Below are 26507 nucleotides of genomic sequence, written 5' to 3'. Positions count from 1 at the left end.
TGGATTAGATGAAGTTTATATACAGGGTTTGAAAAACAGGAAGTGAAAGTTGACTCATGGTTTCATTTACCAAAATATGATTAGTTTTTAACCTGGAATGAACCCAAGAAATTCATTGTGCAATTTAATAATAATAATAAAAATGCTCTCAAATCAAATCAGATGAAAAACAGATTATTCGGTTCCCTATTTTTACCCTGTGCATGCATTTCCTTGCATGTTTCATTATTTGCCTTGGAAGCAACATCTCGTGACTCTCTTGTGGCCTAAAGCAAAGCGTCCTTTAAAGCCTTCCTGTGCCTCTGGGTTTCAGTGAAGGTTTCACTCTGCAGAGAACAAAAGCTCTGTCAGTGGGACAGACTGACTTCTGATGCCTGAGGATAGAATAGCAAGGAAACCGGAAAGGGACCGGGGTGAAAAACACACAAGTTTGGCTGCTCACTGTTTGTAACAAAAACCAACCCTGAATCTAAATTAGCCAAACACACACAGAGGAGGGGGGAGCTTTATCTAACTTAAGAATGGGAGGCATGCCTACAGAGTAAACATCCCAGACATGGAATGACAAAAAAATATATTTTAAAGTTGAAATAAGTTATAAGAAAAAAAACTTGCAACCCTAGTGAATCAGTGAGATTTATTCTTTTAATGTTTGTATTTTAATGTCAGTGTTTCTCTTTGAGCTGAAAGGAGCTAAATTTCTGCTTAGTCTTCCGTTTTGAAACCTAAAAGCTGATCATTTATACGGATTATTATAAATGATTATATATTTGATTTGAATGTCTTTCAACTTTTAGCTACCATGCTAGTTTAAAAACTTAGTGTTTGTAGCTCATTTGCTTTTACTTGTCAGTGTGCATTGCCTTAAACTTGGAGGTCCTTAGAAATCATTTAGCCATTATGTGCTTTTTATACTTGTGTCTCAGAGCCAAGAGCTGAACAGACCTAAAAACAATTAAACTATAAAGACTGGTTGCAGGCAGTTCCTCCTCTTGATAGCAGTCATAATGTGGAATGATGTCCCTGGGCTTGTTGTCACTCTTAGCAGTCACGAGGAAAATGCTTGAAAACTAAAAATAAATGTTGGGATCCAGGCTCACACCAGTGTATGCAGCACAGACAGATGAGTGACTTTAACTCTGAATAAATTAATAGATGTGAAAATTCTGGTTTATCAATAATAATCTGATGCTGAATAAGTAACAAAGGCACACAAACCTGAAACCTAAATTTAAGAGATTGGGGTTTGATGGTTGTTCTTTTTTTAATATTAGAAGCAAAAAAAGAGGAAATGCAAACTATAAGAGAAAAAAGGATGTTGCACATTCTCTGTTTTACTGTTTTCATCTGCATGAAAAAAAAGGTTTTTGAGTTGCATCAGCGCTTCATATACATCTGTGGAAACTCTTTGTTTTAACCAAACAAAGCAGAACTAGCATGAACCTCTCCTCTTCGCAGGTTACACTTCATAACTCGACGCGTTTGTCAGGTTCGAAGCGTATATTCGCAGATATTCCACCTGTGTGTTTACATTTGAAGAGTTCAGGGCCAAAGGTTGTTGTCCTCAACGGATTTAGCCCGTCTTTCGTTAGAGGTCTGTCTAAGGGCAAAACAGTCACATGGTGACAGTGTAATCCCGTCTCACATGCAGAGACTGTATCACTCTGCAGAGATGGCTGTGTTAGCTGCTGGCAACCTTGTGACTCACCTCAGGATGAACATGATGTTGTACTGTACACAAACAAGTAAATGTAGAAATAATGGAGCATAAAGTGAACACATATCTGACCAATAGCACATCGGACAGACCCGACCGCGAAGAACGACCTTTACTGCAGTTTAGATTTGTTTCTGTGATTAGCAGATTGCCGGATATATTTACTCAGCGTTCTCAGAGAGCTCCCTGTCTTCGACAAAGCTGACTAATACGACCACTGCTCGCTGTCTGTCCCCAAACTGCTAATGCTTAAAGGGAGCGTGTAAGGCTTAATCCCATATTACCGTGGCTATGTTAAGTGTAAGCATCTGACTGTAACACTTCTAAGCAGAGCCTCCACGCAGGGCACGGAGATAAACAGAATTCCTATTTGATAAGCTCAAGCTGCAATCGGTCTTTATGAAAGTTTATAAGAGTTCTTATTGCCTGGTGTTTGAATTTGACACAACAGTGGAAATGTGGGGGAAATGAGTGTCTGCTGAAACCCTCTCATATCAAGGCAATCCAATAAAGAGATCTTCCAGGCGGGAACCTGTCGTTCAGTTAAGTGTGTTTAGGCCTGATGATGCCATTTCTTACACAATGGCTGGCTGGGACTACACTACGCCGGCGAAAGTCCCAAGTCTTTCTAACAATATGTAAGCACAGGCTTTTTCTGTTGCCAAACAAGGACTGTAACTACAGTGCAAGGAAGAAAATTGTGCAAATTTTATATTGTGTGCGTCAGAAGCACCTGCATCTTTTTAAATGCTTATTTCTCCAGAAAATTATAAAAGTGGGATGTAAGCTACAGCAAAGACATGAAAGAGACAAAGCCTTTCAGGTCAGTCACTGGATAAGTATGGGCTTACCACTCTCCCCCTCTCTGTCTCTCACTAAGGTGGTAATCTCCAACTAATAGCAAATTAGGATATTGGCAGTGACAGCAGCTGTGAGTTATGTCTGACACCTGCAAGGACATGTCAATACTCAGAGACAAGGTCACAAATGTGCAGGTCTGTCAGTCACAGAACATGGTTACAGATGATACCTTTAACATCATGGTTAAACTTGATGTTATAATGATGGAATCATGTAAAATATCACAGAAATACAAGACGTGGTAAAGATAGAGGTATAAAAGATCCTTTACTGGAACAAAAAACAAACAAACAGCTTTTCTCTTGTATTCTCCCTTACTGTTATTCTTTTATTATTTCATTGTGCCTTTCTTTTTTCTTGTTTAAATGACTGACAAAACCATACAAAATGATCTCTGCAAACGCTACATCTATTTTGAGGCAAATATATTTTATTTAATTTAATACTTTATGATTGTTCTCCACCACAGCTGAACGATGTGACAGCTGCTGTCGATATTCAGCAGCTTGTGATTTTATTTGTTGTCCATCCCTTCATGACAATCATGTACACATTTTCCGGTGGCTACTTTCAACAGGATAGTGCATGATGTCAGAAAGCTCAAATCATCCCAATCTGGTTTCTTGAAGATCACAGTGAGGAACAGGTGATAAAGTATATATCATGGATGTGCAACCAACAAATCTGCACCAACTGTGTGGTGCTGTCATGTAAATATGGACGAGAATCTCTGAGGAACGTTTCCAGCACCTTGCAGAATCTAAGCCTTAAAAGACAATTCTGAAAACAAAAGGCAGTCCAACATCAAAACTAGAAAGCCATATCTAATAAAGTAGCTGGTGGGTATAAATCCCCACTATATTGTATATATTTGTTCAGATCAATTATGCTTTTGCAAACTTTGAATAAAGGACTTATTATAGCTGTTTTTTTGTTAAACTTAAGTGAAATATATTTCTGCAAAGTAACTACATATCAAATACATATGACAGAGTAATACATATTATATTTACCACTGAAAAGTAATAAAATAGAGAATAATAAAGTAATAAAGTAAAGAAGGAGTGGCCTACTTTACACACACACATCTTATTTGCTCATCTTATCGGCCATCTTATCGGCCACCTGCAACCTCTTCCATCTGCTCCACTATATAAATTAATCCAAACATGTTAGCTACATGTGCAGCAGGAGAACACCGAGAGGAGCTTGTTGGAAAGGCGGGCAGACAGATGGTGTGAATGACACAACTCTGCATGTTCTGTACACGTCATCCATGTAGCACCTGAAGTGGCATTTTATAATGAAACAGCGAAACCAAGTTGGGAGATAATGCCAAAATAAAATGTGGCGGTCTCTTGAGATTTTTGGTGCATGGTTAAGCTGATGTGCTTTAAACCATAACTATACTCTGCCTGGTTCTCACCAACTTGTCATTGATTGATTAACACCCGCCTCTAGCCAATACCTTGTACTGATGTTGTGCAAAGGCCAGAAAGTGCAGCCATTTCTCCCTTTGCCTCGTTGATTTCTGCCTTTCCAGATGGCTCCAGTTGTCACACTGAAGTCTCGATGAGTCACAAGGTGGCATGACTACAGAGCTGAGAGATTTCATCCCCTCATCCTCCCTTCAAGGTTTTTTTTAAAGGTTTGTACTGGACACATGACAGATATATGAGTCATAACTTGGATATGGAAAAAAAAACAATAAAAACAATAACTGTTTTGGTACAGGTCAGTGTGCTCCGTAAAGGAGGAGTAGCCATTTGATGTGCTAGCATTCCAGTGCGGTGAAGTGGATTTGAAATGGAAATTATTATTAAAATTGCAGTTAGAAGTGTTTGATGCATGCCATATCAAAACATGTTACAGAGAAACTTCCTAATGTCACATTGACATTTGATTTTTTATTTATTTTTTTTACCTCTGGTGCTGCTAATGAGCTGCATAGAGGTGCATATTGTGCACCACCATTAGACTCCTGAATCAGAAAACCCGATTCATGCTAGGTGTGAATGAGATCCACTGATAGTAAAGTCCATTTGCAAACTACTCCAAATGATACTGTGACAAAGGGCAAAGGGAGAATCTGATAAATTGCTCAACAGGCTACAAAGAATGTTTTTGCTGCTGCGCTTACCACAACATTTGGGTGCGGCTCAAGTTAGCTGAAAAAAGCTAAGGGTTGTGTAATCCCTGAGAAACCCTAATCAGCACCAAGTCAGAGAGCTGTGAGTTATCCATCTGTTACTGGCCGTAAAGGTGACTTCCTCAACCAAAGTAATGCCCGATTTCAAAACTTCAAAGGTAACCTCCATGGTTAAACTACAGTAACAATCAGGGGATTGCCAAAGTCATTAGGATTCATTCTCCATACATAGGGCTCTGCGGGCTTGTCCGCTGGCTAATTTTTTAATGAAATGAGTGAAAAGTAAGTGAAAACTTTCCACTACTGGTTTCTCTGAAAGAAAAGTTCTTCAATCTCACCGCATCAAAGAACAATTCACTGAATAGCCGTTTAATTATTTTGATAAAAACCAAAATGTTGAAGATTTTTATTTACACCTGGGTCAGCAGATACCCAGCACCTTAACCCACTTATCCCTCCAGTCAAAAGTCAGATTTAGCTAGTACCAGGAAGTCTCAATCAGAGTTCACGGTTTTCAGGCACTGGCTTGTTGAGGTTTGCTGACTGTGGAGATAAATGAACATGTGAACGTGTGAAGTTCCAGTGCTGAACAGTGAGGATAGTTCTTTGAACATATATATATTCTTGTTGGGCCCTGAGTACACATCCATTGTTTGACATTGTAGGATTGTACTGAATGTATTTTTCCATTCAAGACTAAGAACAAGTTGCTTAGGAACAACACGTAAACCTTTACAAAGGGCGCTGCTGGCTTAATATCTGCTTGTATTGTGTATTCTAGTCTTTTTCAGCAAACTAAGCCTTTAAGATACTGGCTGGAAGCCAAGGGCTTTGTTTTCTAAAGGATGCCCCTTAGCCTTTGGTGTGAACGGCACTTTAATGTGTCCTAACACGTCTTCAGTAAGTTGACGCAGAGTTTTGTCTTCAGTTCTTGGAAAAGAAGCTTAATGCCCCCACCGGGATGTGAATTGTAAACTATAGAACAAGTACAGTAACTGACGTACACACATATCTAAATCACAGCTAGCACAGTCATGTCTAAGTTGTTTACAGCCCTTCTTGGCACTGTTGAGAACTCGTGATAATGAAGCCATTTGGAAAAACAGTAAAACAGTGCCATTAAGAAAAGGTTCCCATGAGTTTGAAGACCCCGATGAAGGAATTATTTGTTTCCCACAAATAAAAGGGTCGGTGAAACATCAATTCTGTGGTGAAACTCACAGCAACGGACCCAGTTTAGTGGTAATCTTGAGAAATGGCGCCATCACCAGGTGCCTTAGGTGTCTTAAATTGCTCCTCTAATCAAACAAATGTACAATGACATTTTTTGTTAATGAACGAATGAAACAAGTGGAAAGGAAAGAGTGTGTTTCCCTCTTTTATTTAAGGCTGGATCTAAAACCCAGCAAACCTCTTCTTAGCAGTAATACTATCTATCCCATGTTATTATAGAGTAAAAAAATGTTTTGTCTTATTTTTTTTCTAAGGAAAAGAAGAATACATCAGGTCACATTCACCCCAACAGCTCTGTGAGGCTGTCCTGCAAAGCAATGCTGAAATAGACTCGACTGTAACTTGCTTGGCCAAATAAGTCACCACCCAGATTTAACTAAGCAAATCTAAATCATGACAGCAGCACAGTGGTGTTGTGGTTGCCTCATAGCAAGAAGATCCTAGGTTCAAATTTCTGTCTGTAGTTTGCATGTCCTCGCCCTGTCCGCATTGGTTCTCTCAGTGAGCTGCAGCATCCTCCCAGAGTCCAAAGGCATCCATGGTGATAGGTTAACTGGTCATTCTAAACTGAATGTGAGTGTGAATGGTTAGCCCTGCTGTAAGCTGGTGGCCTGCTATAGCTGTGCCCCGCCTTCCATCCTTTCACAGCTGGGATAGGCTCCAGCTCTCCACCACGACCCCGTACTGGATAAATGGAAGAAAACGGATGGGTGGGAATATTATTGATGACACTTGAATGTTCTCTGTATTAGCTTAAAACTGTGTGATTTATTCGGTGCTGAGTGGAGCTGGCAGGAATGGCACTAGATAAAATTTAGAAGCAGATGAAAGGTCAGAGAACTCAAATTTAGTGGTTGCTGCTCACCTACTAAACAACAAATTTAATTTGAAATCCATCCTGTTGGTTATTGATAATCTCCAGACCACAAAAAAGGGAAAAAAATCACAATGTGTTGAAGAAACTGAAGAAAACACTACTCTTGCGTGCAATATTGTTTTATTGGTAAAATTCAGAGCAGTTATTTTCTGGTACACACACTAGGCAACAGATTTCTCATTTTAGGTTAAAATAAAGTGCATTACTGTGTTAGAAGGGGTAAGTATTCATGCTGGAGAAATGTCACTGTTCAAACAGCGAGGCAAACTACAGCAGCGTAATACAACTAAATATGTTAATATTTAGGTGCGTCTGCACATTAAATATGGCATAAAGCAATATTTTACGTTACACCAAACAAAGGGATCAGAAGAAGATTCAATTATCTTCTGGATAAAGCGAACATAAACTTTTTTTTGCCAATATTTCTCGAGTGTGAAAGTATCAATTTAACCAGCTGCCTTTTTTAAAACGTAAAAATTATATTTAATGAAGTTCAGTAAACTTGTTTATCATTTTTTTAAACATTCAAATTCTTGCACACGACTTCCATCTAAATTAAACACACATGTTCGCAGTGCAAAGACATTTTGTAGTCTGTTGTAAATATATTACACATGATCTCTTCAGAACCCATTTTGCAAAATATGTTTTGTCACAGTTGGTATGTCTCTCAAAGAAACGTTAAACAGCCACAACGAACAGCTCTCTGTACATCTGCACCAAACATAACCAGCTCTTTTCAAATATATATTCTATGCAATATGCTGAAAATAAAATAAAAACTGCAAACATACAAATGCATGTGTTTTTTTTCACTTTTGTTTTACTAGACGTGCTTGTTACCTCCTTGCAAAGTATCCACCATTAAAAAAAAAGCCCTCAACTTTCACTGAAGCTGCATCACAAACCTGCAGACCTCTCAGCAGTCAATATTAATCCTCGCCAGCAGCTCCTCCAAGGCTTCCAGTTTCTGGTTAGCCTCCTCGATTGCACTGTACGTCTGCACGTTGCTGGCGATGTGGTAGCGGATGTCGTCCACCAAGGGGACCGAGTCCGTCTCTTGGCGCTTCTCTAAAGACGCGGCGTCCTCCTTGACCATCTCGGCAAACTCTGCTTGCTCCACCAGCTGTGATGGGACGAATGCAAGAGGTAGACAGTTGTGAATTCTTCCTAATGGAGAACTCGGGGGATGCTGACACACTTTTAAGGAAAAATAAGCTCTGTAGTTCTGAAACAGCAACAAAAATATTATAAAATGGTCTCAGAGATCAAAACATCATTAATGATTGGCATTTGGGCATTTTCGACTGGTTGTTAACACAAACATCTAATTAGCCAATCAAACTCCAACAACTCAATGCATTTAGGTACCTATAATCTGGGAAATAATTATTTGATCCCCAGCTGAATTTGTGAGTTTGACTAGAATATAATATGAGCATGAACAATAGCACAGATACAATGAAGAACTACGACCCACTGACAATGGGACACCATCACTGCCACGCACCCGCTCGATGATCTTGGCCATGAACTCTGTGCACTGATCTTCTAGCCGAGAGAGACGGAAGAGCTTGGCCGTCTTCCACATGTGCAGAACGTTTTCCTCGCATATCGTCTTAGCCAGCGTCTTTCCACACAGGCGCTTAAGCCCCGGCAGCAGATACATGTCAGCCACACACAGCACATCAAACACGTTTTCCGTCATTAGCTGGACATGCAGAGAAACCAGCAGGGAGAATATTATTATCACGAGAATTCAAAACAGCAATCCTCCCTCTGGATGCCTTGTACATATAAATCAATATCTTTAGTGACACTTATTTAAGTGTCAAAACTTACGATTAAGGTACAGGGAAGGTTGTCAAACGAGTTAAGAAATTTCAAGATGACAGTGTGAGATCACTGGTGAGCATTTTTTCAGAATTTGTCTGCTTCTGAGACAAAATGTGCCGTCACTTGTGGATTTTAATGCTCTAATTCCAAATATGACAATTAAAATAGCTAATTAGTGCCCAGTTCCGTGTCTCCTATTTTAATCATAAATTCTAAGCTTATAGCAGCTTTATGTAATAATAAAAAAACTGGCCCAGATGTGTGGAAATGAGCTGTTGTGACACAGAGAAAGTCTAACTAATCAACCCAGATCTCTTTTGCCTAGGATATTACAACATGTAAATATATCTGCTTTATTACTTGGCTGCATGTCTGTTTATGGATGCCTCCACAAAAAAACCACAGTGAATTATTTAACAACGGAGGGCACCAGCAGAGGAAATGCAAATGCTGTATGCATTTCACTGATACAAGTTCTGTGAATTACGTGTCTTTCAACAGCATACTGGAAGAAAATGTGAAAAATGCTACTAATAGGACTTTTTTACATTAGAGATCTTCTTTTAGCTGCTCCCTCTAGGGGTCACCACAGCAGATGATCTGCCTCTATTTCACACCAACCTTCATCTACCTCCTCCACGGTCTTCATCTTTGTCTCCTGATTGGCAGCTCTATTGTCAACATCCTTTTTTGCCCACGAGGCAATTATGATTTTATGAATTGTAGTTCACATCAGGCCAAATTAATCAAAAATTTAATTTAAGAAGATGAAAGTAAAAATTAGGACCTACCCCTATTTTAACCAAAATTGTACTCATTTCTGGTTTCAATAAAGATTTTTTTTAGTTTTGGAGTCAAAAACTAGAGCCAACCAACAGTTTTACGCATCACATTCAGTTTCACCGACCCAAAAATCTGTCTAGTTTGACAATATTTATTTCATAAGCACTTTCGCCGTAAGCCTCTGTATCCACTATGGCTCTGATGTTGCCATATCAATACAGGAAAGCTTCTCTTACAATATGATGAGAAATCCTCACCAGGATCACAATTGTTCAGGTATTTAACAATTAAGCTTTGCTACACAGGTTTGTCTGTGTTTATAATCGATGTTTGTTTTCAAAGATCCTTTTTTTCCTAAATAAAAAAGTGCGGAATGATTTATTAGGGATGCAAACATCACAGAAAGAAAAAATGTGCACAAACCTCAGTGTCATCTGTGTAGATGTAATACATGATGTGGATAAAGATTTCATGTGAGATGTTGTGTAAAGTAATCACTGGGGTGCTGGGCTGAGACTGGAGCTGCTCTCCCTCACTGAAGTGGTCCTCCAGGAGGGCTTTAAAATAATCACTACGTCCACAGAAAAATGCCTGGAGAGAGACGCACAACTGCACTTCAGTCATTCACATTCATGTTTATGCTGCGGTGGTGTGGGAGTCTGCACTGTAACTGAGAAGACACTGTGAGGATTTTCTCATCCGTACCTTATGGCACAAGAAATCGTAACCATCGACTCTGAAGCAGATGTCGGGATAAGTAGGGAAGCGGTCGACTCTGTTAAAGGGAAGCTCACCAAATCCAACCTAAAGAGAATCAACAGGAATGAATGCGGTGTTCAGCTAAAATACTTATTTTACTGCCATGATGTCCTCACCCTTAATTCAGTGGGCAGGGCACAGTCTGCTAACTGAGCCATCTCATCCTGAAGTTGACAGCTGTGAGGCTCGAGGGTGAGAACTTTGACACAGATTCCCGGTTTATTGGACACTTTGATATGAGGACAGAAAGAAAACAAGACAAGATGGAAAACTCATCATTAGTGGGCGAAAAAAACAACAGCTCTAGGCTACGTCCACACTAGCCCGGATAGATTTGAAAATGGCGCTTTCGTCTGAAAACGCTCCGCATCCACACTATCATTATCAGTCGTTTTCACAGAGTTGCGCGTCCACATTGAAACGGCTGGAAACGCTTGCGTTCCAGTCCTGCGCATGCGTGAAACGCAAGAAGATTCGACCCTGCCTCATTTCTGTCTGCCGTTTATTTACTTTCCAGCTCTTTGAAACGTCCCAGCTAAATGTTGAGGAAAAGCACAGAGTTTTTTAAATGGACTAACGATGAGGTGGAGTTGTTGCTGCGAATAACACAAAGGTACAAATTTGCAAAAGCGAGTGAAGTAAAGAATCTGAAGAAAAGCTATCTGGAGCATGTACAAACTGATGTTAATGGTAAATGGCCTGTATTTGTATAGCACTTTCAGTCATCACATTCAGTCATCCACCCATTCACACACACATTCACACACTGGTGATGGCAAGCTACATTGTAGCCACAGCCGCCCTGGGGCGCACTGACAGAGGCGAGGCTGCCGGACACTGGCGCCACCGGGCCCTCTGACCACCACCAGTAGGCAACGGGTGAAGTGTCTTGCCCAAGGACACAACGACCGAGACTGTCCGAGCCGGGGCTCGAACCGGCAACCTTCCGATTACAAGACGAACTGCCAACTCTTGAGCCACGATCGCCCATAATCTTTAATAGGGCTGTCAAAATTGAGAGCAAACAAAACAACTGCTGTATAATACAATCTGCTATCTTAGTTTAATAGGTCACATGATTGCATCACATGACTAAAATGTGTCATCGTTTTCGAAAAGGCTTCGGGTTCGCTGTCCACAGTGCGATGCAAAAACGGCGTTTTCAAATGTATCCGCTTTGGAGAGCGTTTTCAAAATGCTGCGTTTTCCTTGACCGAAAACGCCGTCTCAATGTGGACAAAAGGCCCGAATGGAGAGAAAAAGATGCGTTTTCAAATGAAAACGTATTAGTGTGGACATGGTCCTAGATAAAAACATATGGGATTAAAAGGTGGTCTGGTATTTTGAGGCTAAGTGGAAAAACTGCATTACATCAGGAATATGCAATCTTGAGCCACTCCTTTTTTATATATTTTTCTAACGAAAGCAGAAATAGGTCCAGAGATTTATTGAAGCATGTGCAAACATGCAATGGAAATACAGTATTTAAGGCGAACAGAGCTGGAACGAGCTTAAAAGTCAACATTTAGTATGACTACCTTCAACAGCATGAAGTCTCTTAGGCAGCTTTCTTGTAATCTCTTTGTCTTCAGGAATAGTTCTCCAGGCTTCTTGAAAGACAAAGCTGTTCTTTGGATGCTTCTGCCTTTTGTTCAGTTCTCTGTCAAGATGATCCCACACTGCTTTAATAATGTTCTGGTCCGGGCTCTGGGAGAGCTCCACTGTGTTTTATCATCCAGGTATGCTTTTACTACGCTGGCAGAGTTTTTTGGGCTCATTGTCATGATCCCAAAAAAACTGAGAAAGACTTTAAGAAAGCCTGAAGAACTATTGCTTAAAACCTCTTTAAAAATTACAATAAAAGAGAAATGAGAGGTATCTTAAGACTGGCTTAAAGTTGTACGTGCATTACTCAAGTAAATATAAATCAAGAGTTCTGCCTTACCAAATTCATACACTTGTTTGCATTTATTCTCCAGCTCTTCTATGAGATCTGCCATTTTGCACTGTTTAGCCAGTCGTCTACTGTCCTCCACAAGACTTATATCAATATCCATCCGTCCTGAAACAGAGATAAAGAAACAACATTTTCTTACTAAGATTTTTGCATGTTATAAAAATATTACATTAAATACAATCCAACTATCATCCAAGCATGCTTTCTACAACATTTCATTAAAGAGTAGCGTGTGCAATTTCTTCTTAAAGATCAAATTATTTTACCATTATTTATTTATATCCCAAAAGCAGATTCGATAACTCACCACTTCATGCATAATGCACCTTCTATGTGTATGGACGTGTGCAGGTATATGTATACAGATGTATGTACATGTGTGTGTGCGTGTACATGTCTATAATTATAGATATCTGTTACTTACATAGGAATAGTAGTGGTAGAATAGTTAAATTTATGTCCTGCATATTTCCACAACCATAGCCATAATCACATACTGTGTATGCTACCGTTGTATATAGTGTATTATCGTACTTATTTTATATTCGTTTGTATTTTATTTGTATCTTTTGCATTTTCCTTCTTTCCTTCCTGCCCAACAACACCGGTTTCTCCTGTACGATACATGGAAGATCAGCTGGTATATTTTTCACCCACCTGTGTAGAAATATTGTAGAATTGCTCCAAAGGCAGCAGGATTGATCTGAAATCAAAACAGCCTTTATCCATACAGTATAACTAAAAATTGTGAATTACACATGGTGATATAACAGGACACTAATGAAAACATATAGACTTACCAAAGGGTGCTTGAGGTTGATCAAGTTCTTCCCTTTCCATTTGGTCTCAAACATTTCCGTGAAGTACTCTGAGCGAGCACTGAGAACACATCGGTGTGCTAGAAACGTTTGTCCGTGAACCAGGAATTTGACGTCACTATACTGACCCTGCTCTAGCAACCTAAAGAAAAAACCCAGAAATGTCTGGATTAGACAAACGTACTATAACATCCTGTTATTGCTCTTATTTTCTTGTTTCTTTTCAACATAAAAATCATGACCCTTACATGTGCAGAAAGTAGTTGAAATCATCCCGCTGCATGGCGCGGATGCTTACACACTTGTAGTCTTTGAGCAGGCGTCGAACAGAGTCGCTCAGGGAGCCATACATGCATCTCTCGCCATCAAACGTGTTGGCTTCACACTTGGCACCTAAAAAAAAACAAATGAATAAATGAAATCAAAAATTTCAAAGCCTAGAATGATACAACAGAATATGTCAGAGCAGTTCTAAAGCACAGCACATCAGTTTAATACTGTGTTATTTGATTATAACTGATTGTAACTTACCACTAGCCAACAGGTACTGGACCAGCTCCTCGTGACCACAGAGACAAGCATAATACCTGAAGCACACAAGTGTTTATATTAAAAGCAGTTATGATTATGATGCGGCGTTGATGGGAGAATTACATCAGCTGCCTATACTGTACTTACAATGGAGTGCTGTCCCATTTATCTTTTACATTGAGGTCAACATCTCTTTGTTCAACAAGGTATCTAGGCAAAGAGCAGAGAGGTTACAGTGATGCGCTTCGATAAACACAGACACGACTCACCATACAAAACGCCAAGATTTAAATAAAAATAAACAGATACATACGTCACACAGGATGAGGAGGGTATATACAAATGATTTTATTTTATAGAATTATTGAATTCTGTTTGATTAATTAATCCCCTTATTCATTCTAATCAATTTGAAAAAGCAGCTTCTCAGCATGAGATTGAACCGCTTTCATGACTATGACATCATTCTTTTACAAAATCATTTGCATTCATTTATTACAGTACTAATAAGTAAAACTTGGAGGCATGCAGTTCTGATGGCTTGGATAATTAGGCTGGCTCATATTTGACTCTGGCATACTTTGGTATACAGAGTATTTTATGTTCGACTTGATGATTGCATTGTTGCAAGAAGCCCAGGTCCTGTGGCTGCAAAACAAATCCAAATCATCACCCCTTTATCCCAGTGCTTGACAACTAGTATGAGGTGTTTGTTGTTTTTGATTTTCTGCTGTACATTATGGTCTAAATATGGTCATCTGTCTAAAGTACATGGCTCTAGAAGTCTTATTGATTGTGCAATGTTTGTTTCTGTAAGCACTACACAGTCTGAACCTATGATAAATTTGCTGGACATTCTGTTAACACACGTGAATGCTCCAGACCAGCAAACTGCTAAAACCTCTAAAATCTTCATAGAGCTCCTCACACTTGCTGGTGATCAAATTATTAAGTGCACTCAATTACTAGTGCCAGCCTGGTTGCTATTTGGCCTCTTAATTCCTATGGAAACACAGGACTGCAATGAATCCCATGAAAACTTTCTAGTACACATGACTGTACAGACACGCCCCCTTTATTGGACTCTGCAACAATTGGTTTATGTATACATTGTAACCACTGATGATTCCTTCGATCAGCTAAGCATAGTTTTGCTGTCCTGTCAAGCTCTTTCCTCGTAATTCTCGGGGTAACTCTGTCCTATAGCAGGAGACTAGATATCCGGTTGAGCATCCGACACTGATACCTAGTGCGATCATTACGTCTGGACACCGAGGAGCTGACCTACACAATTAGCTACAGTTACAAACTGGCTCATCGTGGCTCCTGTTAGCAACACTGCCTTCTGTGGTTAACTCGCGTTTATTTGCATAAAACCGAAGTTAAACTGCAAGACTGCATTGTAGAAAAAGCTAGCCCAATCTATGCTAGAACTCTCACCGGCAAACACAGTAAAGTAAAATAAGTTATCATCGAGCACACAAGCCATAATAAGCTCAGCAGAGCTGATGGTTACCTGACTCTACAAATGTCGCCCTTTCTGCAACTACTAAACAAATCGTACACATCCATAATCGCCGCGGTGTTTTCGGTCCTCTGTAATGCATTGAGACGGCCTGTCTACCGGACAGGTGAGTGATGGTTTGCTGTAGCTTCAGAGTTTTGCTCGGTGAACGCTGAGAAAGTTGTCACCGTTGTTTTTTGTTGACAAGCTGTGCGAGGTCCTCGGTGTTTTGGTCGAAGAGGTCCAGCAGTCACGTGACATCAGCGTACACTTCACAAACGTAAGGGAATAACTGCAAAAACGGCAGCTATATGCTATTCTTTATCCGCACTACTAAATCCTTTTTTTTTACTTGTGAGCCACATGAATAGAAATCTTTTAAAAGTTTTACAATGAGCTGATAATTCTAACCGCAGAGGCATAACTTGAACAAGTAGCAACCCGTGCTCAATATATAAAAGCTGAATTTCCGAGCTTACGCCGTTAACTTGAACGGTACACGTCATGCCGTCACGTCGTTCGTTTATGTGTGATTTGAACAAGTGGTAAAAATGCAATTAAATAGCGCCTTTCGCTCTTGTTAAAGTACATTCTTTTCATCGGATTAAGCAGCTGTCAGAAGATGTTTCATTCCGCTATTTGACCAAAGAACTACGAGACAAACCTTGCCCTATTTTCTTGCTCTTAACTAGGCCAAGCCAAGGCATACAAGGCCAGAGTGCTGTGTCATGCAGTTCAGTAACAGACAGAGGCAATACTTGCATTACACCCATATTTACTTATTTTGTATTGTACTGTATGTCACAATATTTATTCAGAATCCTAAAAAGAAAAAAAAAGCTTAACTTGGTTAAGCTTGGTTATTTGGGAGGAGAAAAAACACAATAAACACACTTTAACAGAAAAGTGTGTGTGTGTGTGTGTGGTAGATTGATGGTTCTGAGTTACTTTCTCACTTCCTGTTTTCACTCTTAATAAAAGTAAGATGCAAATTACTGTAAAGTTGTTTACTTTTAACAACATTGGACAAATGCGCTTTGCAAAGCCTGATAAGAAAGCTGGCTAACTGTGCAAGTGAACAGACTCAACCCTATCTTTAAGACAGGAGAATCTGAAGGATTATAATCAAATATCCTGAAGATAAATATGAAAACTGCATTCAAAATTACTCTCTATGCAAATTGAATGGAAAGTCAGCAAATACAATCAGGTTATCTGTTTTAAGATTGTGTGCTGAGGCTTATCAAACAATAAAACTGTAAAATTGTTCATAGTCAGAAAAAAAATATCTAAGAATAAAGTTGCCTCTTTTCTTTCTAATCATCAGGGAAACACGAAGACATTACACGCTACTGCAAAACTTTAACGCTCCTACTGTTCACACACAGATTTCTGAGGGATTTTCCAGGAATGGCAATGCTTTTTCAGAGAATCGATTTCCGATCAGAAATCGCTGATTTCCTACTCGCTGATCTCTAATCTGGAACATAATCTGCTCTGGAGCAGGTTATGTTACTATGGCAATTTACAGAGATAACAAGTGAACCGCCTTCACACTAACCCACACAAACCCAGGGTTAACCCTGAGGTTACCTGGAAAAGACTAAATCCAGTTCTGTAATACAGTGTGTGGTCCGTGTAACCAGTTTGTTTTTGATCACAGATCAAAAGGTTGTTGAGATATTAACTCAACTCCAATTTTAATTTGCTGTGACAAAACTTAGAAACACTAAGACCCAGTTTATAGATCATGTGCACCAGTTTTGGTAAAGATTGTTGCTCAGACAGTTCAAATTAATTTCAAACATCACAGTTGGTCCAGCTATAGACCAGTCTGTAAATACAAGTTAAGCTTTATTAGGTAAAATAAACAAAAAACAAAAGCTCTATGACTCATAGCTGAACTCGGGCTTTGGACCAAAAGATTCTAAGTGTTAGTAAAATCAGTTCATTATTGCTGTTATTTATATACAATAAGAAAAGTGAAAATGTCCCAAAGCCCCATCCTTTTAAACTTGGATGTAAGATTTCATGACCTTTTATCACCCCAAATGTATAGAGTAGTTACAAAATCTTTAAAGCAGATGTATGTGAGAAACCACTGAATTCATGACACACTCGGTTCAAAAATGAAAACTGAATTCAAAAATGACACTCCCAAATTCCTTCATAGAGGCTACACTGCACTAAAACATCAAAAGAAGAATAACATCTAATCACAACAAATGAGAGGCGTAATTTTAAATTCCAACTGCAATTTGCAAATTACCTTTGGCCTGTATTGCACTGAGAATGTTTCGTCACACAGATATGACTGATTCTGATACATGCAACAATGCAAATATTGGGTCAGGCGAGTATATGTCACTATTCTTTATTATATCCACTCTTTTTCACAATGCTAAATGACATTTAAGGGTCAAAAACACCAAGAGAGCCAGTGATTCAGTTGTTTTCATTCTTCCTGCAAACATACCTTCTCTATTGAATAGAAGTGTTGACGGGAGGCAGGCAGGTGCACACGCCATGCCTTTTACGCAGCCATGCCTTTGTGATTCATGCAAAACGCAGTTTGCATGAAGGGAGTACGTTGGTAGTTTGCTCCAAAATCCCGGATTGCTTTTCAGTGTACTGGTAAAACTTTGAATTATTTTACACACCCTAAGTAGCGAACAGTCCAAAACACTTCCTGTTCTTTCATTAAGGAGCACTGTTTTAAGAGACTTCACAGTTTTTCTCATGTTTTATCAGCGTGCTGACCTCAGCAGTTTGGTGTATCAGCTTGTCAGCTTGCTTGTCACGTGCTTCATGATGTTGTGATGTGGACATTTCTGTGCTCTTTGTGCAGAGGAGGTTTTTTTGTTTTCTGTTCTCATGCTGTCCCCCCATAGGAGCCCAGCATGAGTAGAGGTCTCTTTTTTCCCCCTCCTCGTCTTGCCCATTGTAGTGTACATTTCAGTGTTTTTCCATAATACTACCGGTCTCTGACCTGTCTCCCCATGTGATGTCTGTGTTGTGTATGTAAGGTCAGGGAGGGTCCCATTTTGCTGCAGGGGAACTTGCATGTGACAAATAAAGGCTTTCTTGACTCGACTTGACTCTTGAAATACAAGTTAAAATGCATTTGGAAATCACTGCTTTCTTCCTTTATGTGAATTTTCCATCTAGTTTTCTGAGCTGGGTTGTATCCCAGCTTTTTCCACATCTATCAGGAACAAGATAAAGTATATTAGTGTTTTGCTCTTTACCTGTCACAGCTCTCCTGAATCCTTGCTGGGTGTCAACAACTGCACATCTGTTGTTGCTCTTTTTCACCCAAAAGGGAATAGCAATTCCACCTCAATGGGGTAGTGATCGCTCACCCTAAGGGCCTGTGGGAGGATTTGTGTATAAAATGAAAAATAGAAAAGCAAAATAGCCATTCAAGTGCATATCAAGAAGAGGGATAGATCAGATAGCTCACCATTTCTTCTGTCATTTGAAACTCTTTGTGAAAGTTAAATGGTTTAGCTGAGTTTGGCACAATGGCTGCCAGCATATCTTCTCCATACACAACTATCCTGTGGAAGATGTGCATTCATTCAATTCATGAATTCACATAACAACATATGCAGTTGTGGTTAGACATTTACATACAGTCATCATGGGTATAAATGTTATGATAATTCTGGGCTTTCAATAATTTCTTTGAACTGTTCATTTTCCAGGGTGCAATGATTGTGCAGCTTAAATCTTGGAGAAACTACCAGTTGTAGTTGATTGTGACCACTAAAGAAATAAATTCAAACGTATGCATCCAATTCTTCTTTCTTTTTTTTAAATCATTAAAGATGTATGCTGTATAATTATTCCATCCTGGAAAAAAACACTTCAAATAAATCAATAAAAGCCAAACATTACATTGACATTCATGCCCTCAACGAGGGCAAATAAACTTCTGACCACAATTGTATATCTTGCCACAAATCTTTCTAACAAACCTGTCATAAGCATGATGATCACTTGTTTTTGCCCTGGTGTCCACGTTATCACCAATCAGCCAGTAAGAGTTCTTGTCACTGCGAATGTGGATCTCCTCCCTTTCCTTGGATGAGAGATACCAGCCATCTGCCCTGAAGTCTCCCAGGATCATTACATTCTAAAGGAAATTAAGAAAACAAAAAACAAAAACGCAGCTTTTCAGGCTAATACAACTTTAAATATCCCTAAAGAAAATATGAGGACACTGAGTGATAATTTACAGGTTGTGCAATAGATGAGATTCCTCTGACCTGATATCTCTGTCTCTATATATCTTTATCTATGTGTATCACAACTCAAAAAATGCATCGGGATCGGAACTATATCCCTCAGCACTGCAACAGAAACAGTTGACTTGACTCCAATAACATCCTCTGTAGTTACATACTGTAAGTTAAACATATTTCCCTGCTCACACAAGACACTAAACTTGATAAACCTGCTGCAGTCTGCTGTAATTAGCATGTCACGCTGCATCAGACTCATTCAACAAACAGATCCACGGTTAAAAATGACTCGTACATACTGCTGATGTCCCAGCAACTGACTAACATGTACACACACAGACCTAACTCCTTGTTCTGACTGAACCAGGTACCATAAGCTTCAGTAGGGGCAAAGATTGACCTGTGTTATGAGTTTTAAAGTAGAGAATATAGGGCTCTCTTTTAAATGCATCCACATCATCGACCTGGTCATCCTTATACTGATAGCAATCGATAAGGTCGACCACATCGTCCCTTCCAGCAGGACAAAAAAATTATTCTATAGAGCTGTTCAGCTTTACAGTATGTGGGATTATTTGAGCTTGCCTGTACAGAAACAGGAACTGTTCCTTGTATCTGCTCCTTCCCAGACGGGTACTGAGCTGCTGAGCATAGTGATGGGTGATGCTGACCCTGAGATGTGGACAACAGTAAAAGTAAGCATACTTATAGGAAGAGACAGTTTTACTTTAGTCAGAAAATCTTTTTTTTTTTTTAAGTAAATTCACCCGTTCAGCTCTTCCACTAACACTCTAACAGAATCTCCAGTCACATTCACCACCTCCAGAATAACTATGATGTCATATCAAGACACAATCTACAACAAATAAGCTTTGTTAATAAAAGAAGTGCAAACAGTGTTATTGTTTTGTTTTTGTTTGTTTGTTGTTGTTTTGGGGTTGTTTTGAATCAATGATAATGAAAGCAGAAGAAATGAGAAGCGATTTTCTTTTTTACTAACCCTGATAATGCACCTGGCTACTTCCCAGTTTTCATTTTCACACTTGATAATGACTGTTTCCCAACACTCATGAGTGAGTGACATTGACAACAAATTTCCAAAGAAGAAATGCATTACACATGTTTTGTGATGTGTTGACTCTGTACACGGCGTCCTCATTTAAAGAGTTCATATCAGCCATTTCATTCTTTGGTTTGCCTCGCTAACGCCAAGGAGAAATGTTTTACCTTAACCAGGCTTGTCAGGACCGCTGGATCTGAGACCTTAGTCTCAGATCCAGCATTGATCTGAGACTAATGAATGAATTGAATGAAGCAATCTTCATTTCTGTCAAAGGAAGACCCGAAGGAAATATTCAGTGTCATGCAAAAAGCATTTTAAGTATACGCATGACGCTCACTCTGTTCTCTTGACTTTATTCAGCTCTGATGAAATGTTGAGCGGGTGGCACAGATTCAGTGTCATACAAACAAACCCTTATAAATCTGGTTATGTGAGAACATTTTTCCTTTGTACAGTAGTTGTTTGCTTAAAGGAAAGCGATGATTGGATAATTGGACGCGCAGGGAGAGAGGGAGGGTTTGAAAAACAAACAAGAGAACAGACAGGTTTCCTTTTTTTTAGTACAACTGGTTTCTATTAACATTAGTGAAAACACATTTAATTTAAGTGTGGTAAATTTTTAAATCAAACTATTTTCCTCTTTTGTTCCATAGGATAATAATGTGTACTTTATTGATCCCAGTGGGGAAATTACATTTGACCCATTCACTCAGTGAAGCAGCGGGCAGCCACACCGGGGAGCAGTGTGTAGGGACGGTACCTTGCTCAGGGGTACCTCAGGGTAGCCATTCGGTGAATTCGAACCCCCGACCCTGCCCCATGGTTGATAATTTGTAATCATAACTGTCATAACTGTGTCAAATTTATCACAGCACAGAGGCAGCAGCAGTGGAGATCAATCAAAGATAGAAATAAAGAAATACTTTAGTCCATAATAACCAAGTAAGGAGCTTCCTGTTAATGAGTGGAGTGTGTGAGGTTATGAGGGCGTAGTTAGTTGGTAAGGCCTACTGAAAGAATTTTCTGCATATACTGACTTAAATTTACATTAAAAACTTGTGGCTCTGCAGTTCATTATGTTAAATAAAATCTTTCTTTATTCATAACAGGGAATGTTTTATTTTTCTTGATGACTTCTTGATTTACTGAGTTTTCAGACTGTGTGAGTGCAGACTTTTAGTTTGTTACGGAACTCACCTGAAGCTGTGGAGCAGGAATAGTTTCCTGTTGCATCTTTAAAGTGAGGGGTAGGTGGGAGAGCACGAGGTATGTGTCAAACTGGTTTACCCACATTCAATCACTTCACTATCACAACACGCCCAGTTCTGCCTTATAAAGCAGCCAAAAAGATAAAACGTGCACAACAGAGCTATACCACCACTTCTACCAGCTGAGCTCCCCATCCTTTCCAGCAGTGCAAACTCAACAGCACCATGAGTCTGAGGAGCAAGCGGAAGAGCCTGCTGAACTCACCTTCAGGGCGATTCAGCAGTAGTTCCATGGGATCCAACTCCATCCGCCAAATCAGCACCGCTACCGATATCAAACCAGTAACAATCGACAGGAGCCTGCTTGCCCCACTAAACTTAGAAGTTGATCCCACCGTCCAAACTATACGCACCATGGAGAAAAATCAGCTGAAGACTCTTAACAACAAGTTTGCATCCTACATCGAAAAGGTAAGAGGAAATTTTACTGTCACATTTAAAATCTTTTTATTATAAACCATTAAAGTGTCCTTGGGTGACTTGAAAGGCACTCATAAATAAAATGTATTATTATTATTATTATTATTATTATTATTCCAAGTTAACTCGGTGGCATTTGAAGCTTCTTTTAAAACCTAAAGTGGGACTGTGTTGGAATTTGTTCGTATCCCTTCTCGTGTGTCAGGTCAGACAGCTGGAGCAGCAGAACAAAGTGCTGGAAACCAAGTGGAAGCTCCTGAATCAGCAAAGCGCCCCCTCCTCTGATGATGCGGAGTCCATTATTAAGACGTTCATTTCCAACCTGGAAAAACAGCTGGAGCTTTGCAGACACGATAAAGTGAGGCTTGAAAATGAGTGCACAGCCATGGTCGAGACTGTGGAAGACTACAAGACTAAGTAAGGTATCCTGGTGGAAGAAATCAAACCACTGCAGGAGCTCAGCTTTGATATATGATAATAAAGTGGACAGTGATAAGAACTCTGTGTGTGTGTGTGTGTGTGGGGGGGGGGGGGGGGGGGGTGTCTGTCTGTGTGTAATTTGATATTTGTGGGTGTTTCAGGTATGAGGAAGAGATCAACTGCAGGGCCACTTCAGAGAATGATTTTGTACTGCTCAAAAAGGTGCAGTATGCAATGACACTAATACTTTTATTTGTGAGTAATAAAAAAAAAAATAGCAGTGAAAAGAAAAGTTGTTTATTTATTCTGTTGCTTCCAGGATGTGGATGAAGAAATTATGAGAAAGGTGGATTTGGAAAGCCAGTTGACAGCTATTCAGGATGAAATCTTGTTCCTCAAAGAAGTGTATCAGATGGTAAACAAGCTTACATTAAAAACCTTTTCAGAATTTAAATCAGTGAATTAAATTAGGTGTCATATTCTGGATTTTTTCCTCTTAACTTTCGCTGTATGTGTTGTTTTAAATAAGGAGCTGTATGACATGCAGCAGCGTGTGAAGGACACCTCTGTGGTGGTGCAGATGGACAACTCCCGCAACCTGAACATGGACCACATTATAGCTGATGTTAAGGCTCAGTATGAAGAAATTGCTGCTTACAGCCGTGAAGAAGTTGAAAAGTGGTACAAGAGCAAGGTGAAGGTCTAAGATGAATTCTTGCTCATTACTGTTGATGTAATAAACCAACTAGGAAAATGGGCATAGAGACATGAAAAGGGCTCAGAAGTTACCGCTCATAAATCTACTACAACGTCAAAACGGCATTTGTTAACCCAATAATTACTGTGTTTATATCCTTGTCTCGCTGTTTGATATTTTTCCACACCAGTTTGATCAGATGAAAGTGCAGGTCCAGCAACATAACAGCGAGCTGCAAAACACTAAGGCCGAAATAGCTGAGCTTAAGCGAATGATTCTTCGTCGGCAGACTGAGATTGATGTTATGAAGGAACAGGTGAGTGAAGGGCTTTAAGACTACCTCATAGTCTGTTTGATCTTAAACTGGATTTTAACAAGTATCAAGAGGAACAACAGGTTTAGCTCCTGTTCTCATAAAAAGAAAGGAAACTGAAAACAAATCAAAGGAAACATTTTTTCATCTTGAACTGACAGCTAATTGCATACATTTAGTTATTGTTAGCTGCTCTGAAAAAGCAGTTTGGTTTTCCTGTTACCATAACCCACACAAAAACCCCCAATTTTTACAAAATCGGGGCGACCGTGGCTCAGGGGGTTGGGAAGCGCATCTGTAACCAGAAGGTTACCGGTTCGATCCCCGGGCTCTCTGTCCTGGTCGTTGTGTCCTTGGGCAAGACACTTTACCCTCCCACCTACTGGTGTTGGCCAGAGGGGCCGATGGCGCGATATGGCAGCCTCGCTTCTGTCAGTCTGCCCCAGGGCAGCTGTGGCTACAACTGTAGCTGCCTCCACCAGTGTGTGAATGTGAGAGTGATTGAATAGTGGCATTGTAAAGTGCTTTGGGTGCCTTGAAAAGCGCTATATAAATCCAATCCATTATTATTATTAAAATCATCAGGAATCACTGTGAAGCTCAGATTTAAATAAAGCTTTTCTCTTTGTCAGTATTCCCACAATGAGGTAAGCATATCTGATATGGAAGAGCGAGGGGAAGAGGCTGTAATAGATGCAAAAAGCCGCATTAAGGACCTTGAGGCGGCTCTGAGGAAGGACAAGCATAACATGGCCAAGCAGCTCAGAGACTACCAAGACCTCATGAATGTCAAGCTGACCCTGGATATCGAGATCTCCACCTACAGGAAACTCCTGGAGGGAGAGGAAGAAAGGTAAGCCAGCAGAACTTAGGAGGTTGCTGGCAACAATGTGTTAAGGAAGAAAATGGATGGATGGATGGATGAATGGATGGATGGATGGATGGATGGATGACCATTGATGTAAGGTTTCAGCTTGGAAACTGTCTACAGTGATTCAGAAAATGATTAAAACATATTAATCATTACTGATATTTTTGGTTGTATGAGCTACTGTACGTGCATACCATCTGTCATCCGACAGTTTAGATGGAAATTGGGTGTGGTATAGAAAAACAAAAAAACACCACCTTGAGCAAAAGCCTCAGTCAGAAACAAGAAGTTATTTGTTTGGTTTGGTTGTTTTTAATAGTTTCACAACCACATATTTGTCTCACTATTCAAATAGTTCACCTCGGTGTGTTGCATTAAACAATAAAGAACTGAGCCCAGGGGTGGAATGCAAACACCCACAGGTATTTGACAACTGGTGGTAACTGCAGTCGTAGAGCAGAGCGGCCTTTCAGGTGCAAGTTTGAAAGACAAATCTACATCCAATCTGCAAAGCCCAATCCACATCCAGAACCAGAACCAGACTTTGACAAGTAACACATAGATGAGATTTATGGTTTATTGGAAGTCTGTCTTCCAGTTTTATGGCAGGAAAAAAACAAAATGGTAAAACAATTACTTTGGGTAATTTGGTTTATCACTTGTCTTTCTTTGCTGGATCTTAAACATGAGACAGGTTTATTGCACAGCTCCCTCTAGAGCCACAAAGGGCTTTGCAACCTTCACTTGAACAACCGTGTGAATAACTTTACCAGTACATGCCCTATAATGTATTTCCTGCTTTCACCCTGACAGACTTGGTAAAGACTCTGTTATCAGCATCCAAACAGTGCCCAACAAAAGTAAGTACAGTACTGTATTTTACAAATAAAGATGAGATCATCTTAATGGCCTTCATCTCGGGGATCAGAGTGACACCCTCTTCTCTCTTTTTTCTGTCTTCTTTTCAGCAGCTGTTGCCAGTAACGACTGTGTTGATGGCACTGAAAGAGTGTTCAGTGTCCAAACAGTGCCCAACCGAAGTAAGTACAGCACTGTATTTTACAAATAAAGATGAGATCATAACAATAGCCTTCATCTCAGAGATCTAAGCGACGCCCTTTTCCGACTTCTCCACAGCTGTGCCCGTTACCATGCAGAGACAAAGGTCAGGTCCTGTTCTCATCAAGACAGTGGAGACCATGGACACGACATACACCGAAGGCAAATAAAACGCAGCAGTGCTCTGAACTGACCGATTGCTACTTAAAACTACCCTTAAATTAATCTGTTTTCAAACTGTTGTAACCTCACTGTATCAAAAGGCCATGTGTATCTGTGTCTCTGTTTTTCGTTTCCTTGTGATTCTGTCACATTAAATTACAAATTGTACTCAGCAACTGTAAGACGTTTGTTAGTTTGCTCTATAGATGTTCCTAATAACTATTAAAAACTATTCTTTTTATTGTTAGATCTTGCTGCACAGCTGTTGTTCTGATGTGTCTCTTATAAAGCATAAGGAGAAAATAGCTTCAAAGCTTTTACATTTTTTTTAATATGCACTAGACGGACCCAAAGATATTGGGTCACAACTTTAAATCTCTAAACTGAGGTGTTTTCAGTGTCATTGCCACAGGTATAGTCCAAGTCGTTTTAAGGAGCTCACTTCAGCTGTGTTACTGTAACAGGATGACACTGTTGCAACAGGTCGGTTTGTTAAAGTTTGTACCTATTACGCAATCAACTGAAAGAGCTTATTGCAAAGGGGAAGTCTAATTTCAACACAGTTTTTTTTTTAACTACAGCTCAGTGCAGCTGGTGCATTTCACATAAGTCTCAGACCGCTTTGAGTGGACTCGAGTGCCACAAGCTGGATGGACTGTGTTTGAGTAGCCAGCTAAAAATACAGTGCAGGGAAAAAAGAATTTGGGCCCTTTAGTTTTGTTTGGGGTTTTTTGTTTTTTGTTGCACTTTTATGCTTCACATCATGTATTAAGAGAGAAAGCTATCCAAACCTACCTGCCTCTAAAAATGAAGCAAACTTGAACTTCAGGACCTTGATGGCTAATTGGAAATTTGAATTCTGCTCTCTATCAGAAAATCCTGGAGTTGACTGTCCACCCATCAGTTAATGCACTGAAGCTCAAGCACACACACCCATACACACCAGTGTAATTCTAACA

At 39.7% G+C, this 26507-nt stretch overlaps 2 protein-coding genes and 1 pseudogene across 3 annotated transcripts; 1 reads left to right on the top strand and 2 right to left on the bottom strand.

Annotated features, from left to right (window-relative positions):
* Positions 1–6947: 6947 nt before the first annotated feature.
* Positions 6948–15288, bottom strand: abtb1 (ankyrin repeat and BTB (POZ) domain containing 1). Its single transcript, XM_085260185.1, has 12 exons — positions 15041–15288; positions 13672–13734; positions 13525–13580; positions 13242–13386; positions 12976–13135; positions 12833–12878; positions 12164–12280; positions 10335–10447; positions 10165–10263; positions 9883–10050; positions 8351–8551; positions 6948–7966 (listed from the first exon to the last, which is right to left on the bottom strand). The coding sequence occupies exons 1-12, from the start codon at positions 15094–15096 to the stop codon at positions 7760–7762; spliced, it is 1431 nt and encodes a 476-aa protein (XP_085116311.1). The 5' UTR covers positions 15097–15288; the 3' UTR covers positions 6948–7759.
* Positions 15289–18192: 2904 nt separating this feature from the next.
* Positions 18193–21571, bottom strand: LOC146550910 (deoxyribonuclease-1-like; annotated as a pseudogene).
* A 147-nt stretch (positions 21572–21718) lies between these two features.
* Positions 21719–26418, top strand: LOC146550909 (keratin, type II cytoskeletal 8-like). Of its 2 annotated transcripts, none has more exons than XM_085258664.1 (10): positions 21719–22017; positions 22232–22443; positions 22608–22668; positions 22766–22861; positions 22976–23140; positions 23334–23459; positions 24089–24309; positions 25141–25187; positions 25299–25367; positions 25465–26418. In XM_085258664.1, exons 1-10 carry the CDS (start codon positions 21772–21774, stop codon positions 25554–25556), a joined length of 1335 nt encoding a protein of 444 aa, XP_085114790.1. In that variant the 5' UTR covers positions 21719–21771; the 3' UTR covers positions 25557–26418. The 2 variants fall into 2 exon arrangements, with proteins under 2 accessions (XP_085114790.1, XP_085114789.1); XM_085258663.1 differs by having other exon boundaries at positions 25296–25367.
* The last annotated feature ends 89 nt before the right edge of the window (positions 26419–26507 follow it).

Source organism: Mchenga conophoros, linkage group LG20 (genome assembly GCF_057382185.1).
Source record: "Mchenga conophoros isolate Kocher_MC1m ecotype Shallow Benthic linkage group LG20, M_conophoros_male_GT1.1, whole genome shotgun sequence".
Classification (NCBI taxonomy): Eukaryota; Metazoa; Chordata; class Actinopteri; order Cichliformes; family Cichlidae; genus Mchenga; species Mchenga conophoros.
The sequence above is the reverse complement of the archived record's forward strand: the minus strand, read 5'-3'. Positions and strand labels throughout refer to the sequence as shown.